Source organism: Penaeus vannamei, chromosome 9 (assembly GCF_042767895.1).
Source record: "Penaeus vannamei isolate JL-2024 chromosome 9, ASM4276789v1, whole genome shotgun sequence".
Lineage (NCBI taxonomy): Eukaryota > Metazoa > Arthropoda > Malacostraca > Decapoda > Penaeidae > Penaeus > Penaeus vannamei.
The window spans coordinates 1,199,722-1,201,130 of record NC_091557.1 but is presented as its reverse complement, the minus strand read 5'-3'; the positions used below and the strand labels follow the sequence as shown (position 1 = coordinate 1,201,130).

Below are 1,409 nucleotides of genomic sequence, written 5' to 3'. Positions count from 1 at the left end.
TTGGTATATAGTCTTTGCTATATACTCTTTGATTGTTTTTTCTTCTATTGTCACATTATATAACGCGCTATAATCTTCAGTCTGTATACAAAAGACTACATATAGCCACTGGTATATAGTCTTTGCTATATACTCTTTGATTGTCTTTTTTTTTCTACCAAGTCACATTATATAATCTTCAGTCTGCACCAAAACAACTCAGTCACCCACGAACCATGGCGGAGTACGGAGCGCACATCACCATCACGGCCCGAGAGAGGCCTTCGGTGTTCGATGTCGTTGCACAGGACAGTCTTATGGCAACGTTGCAACCGGCTGTCAAGCACGTGATGAAGGTGAAGGATGATGGGGAGAGGATGGAGGAGTTGGGGGAGAGAGAGAGAAATAGGGAGAGATGAAGGAGTGATGGAGACAGAATGAAGAAGAGAAGAATAAGTGATGGAGAGAGACAGATGAATGAGTGATGGAGAGAGAGATGAAGGAGTGATGGAGAGAGAGAGAAATAGGGAAAGATGAAGGAGTGATGGAGACAGAATGAAGGAGAGATGAATGAGTGATGGAGACAGAAAGAATGAGTGATGGAGAGAAAGAGGGAGATGAATGAGTGATGGAGAGAGAGAAAGAGGGAGAGATGAATGAGTGATGGAGAGAAAGAGGGAGATGAATGAGTGATGGAGAGAGAGAGATAGGGAGAGATGAATGAGTGATGGAGAGAGAGGGAGAGATGAATGAGTGATGGAGAGAGAGGGAGAGATGAATGAGTGATGGAGAGAGAGGGAGAGATGAATGAGTGATGGAGAGAGAGGGAGAGAGAGGGAGAGAGAGGGGAGAGGAGAGGGGAGAGAGAGGGAGAGATAGAGGAGAGAGAGGAGAGAGAGAGAGAGAGAGAGAGAGGAGAGAGATGAGAGAGAGAGAGAAGAGAGATGAAGGAGTTGGAGGAAGAGAGACAGGAGAGAGATGAATGAATGATGGAGAGGAGAAAGAGATAAGTATGAGGGTGAGATAGATCTGAAAGTCCCTGTCATATAGACATGATTGACAGACAGACATAGAGAACATGAGACAAGAGGTGAAGCCAAGTTTAATAAATATACCAAACACGGAAACAGGAGAGAGAGAGAGAGGAGAGAGGAGATGAGAGGAGAGAGAGAGAGAGAGAGGAGAGAGGAGAGAGAGAGAGAGAGACGAGAGAGAGAGAGAAGAGAGAGTGAGAGAGAGAGAGAGAGAGAGAGAGAGAGAGAGAGAGAGAGAGAGGAGAGAGAGAGAGAGAGAGAGAGAGAGAGAGAGAGAGAGAGAAAGACTGACAAGAAACGAGACAGACATAAATTTCAAGATATGGTAATTTTTTTGTATATTTGTCATGACATGGTGTCCAAATGCCTAAAATAAAAATAAGAAGGGAATTTAGA

The 1,409-nt window shown here is 44.3% G+C and overlaps 1 protein-coding gene across 1 annotated transcript in view; it reads left to right on the top strand.

Moving 5' to 3' along the window:
* The first annotated feature begins 209 nt into the window (after positions 1–209).
* Pex12 (peroxin 12) overlaps positions 210–1,409 on the top strand; it is a 7,379-nt gene continuing 6,179 nt past the window's right edge. Inside the window, exon 1 of the mRNA XM_070125166.1 lies at positions 210–335. Within this exon, the coding sequence (XP_069981267.1) occupies positions 216–335 (120 nt within the window). The 5' untranslated portion in view covers positions 210–215. The remainder of the gene's footprint in view (positions 336–1,409) is intronic.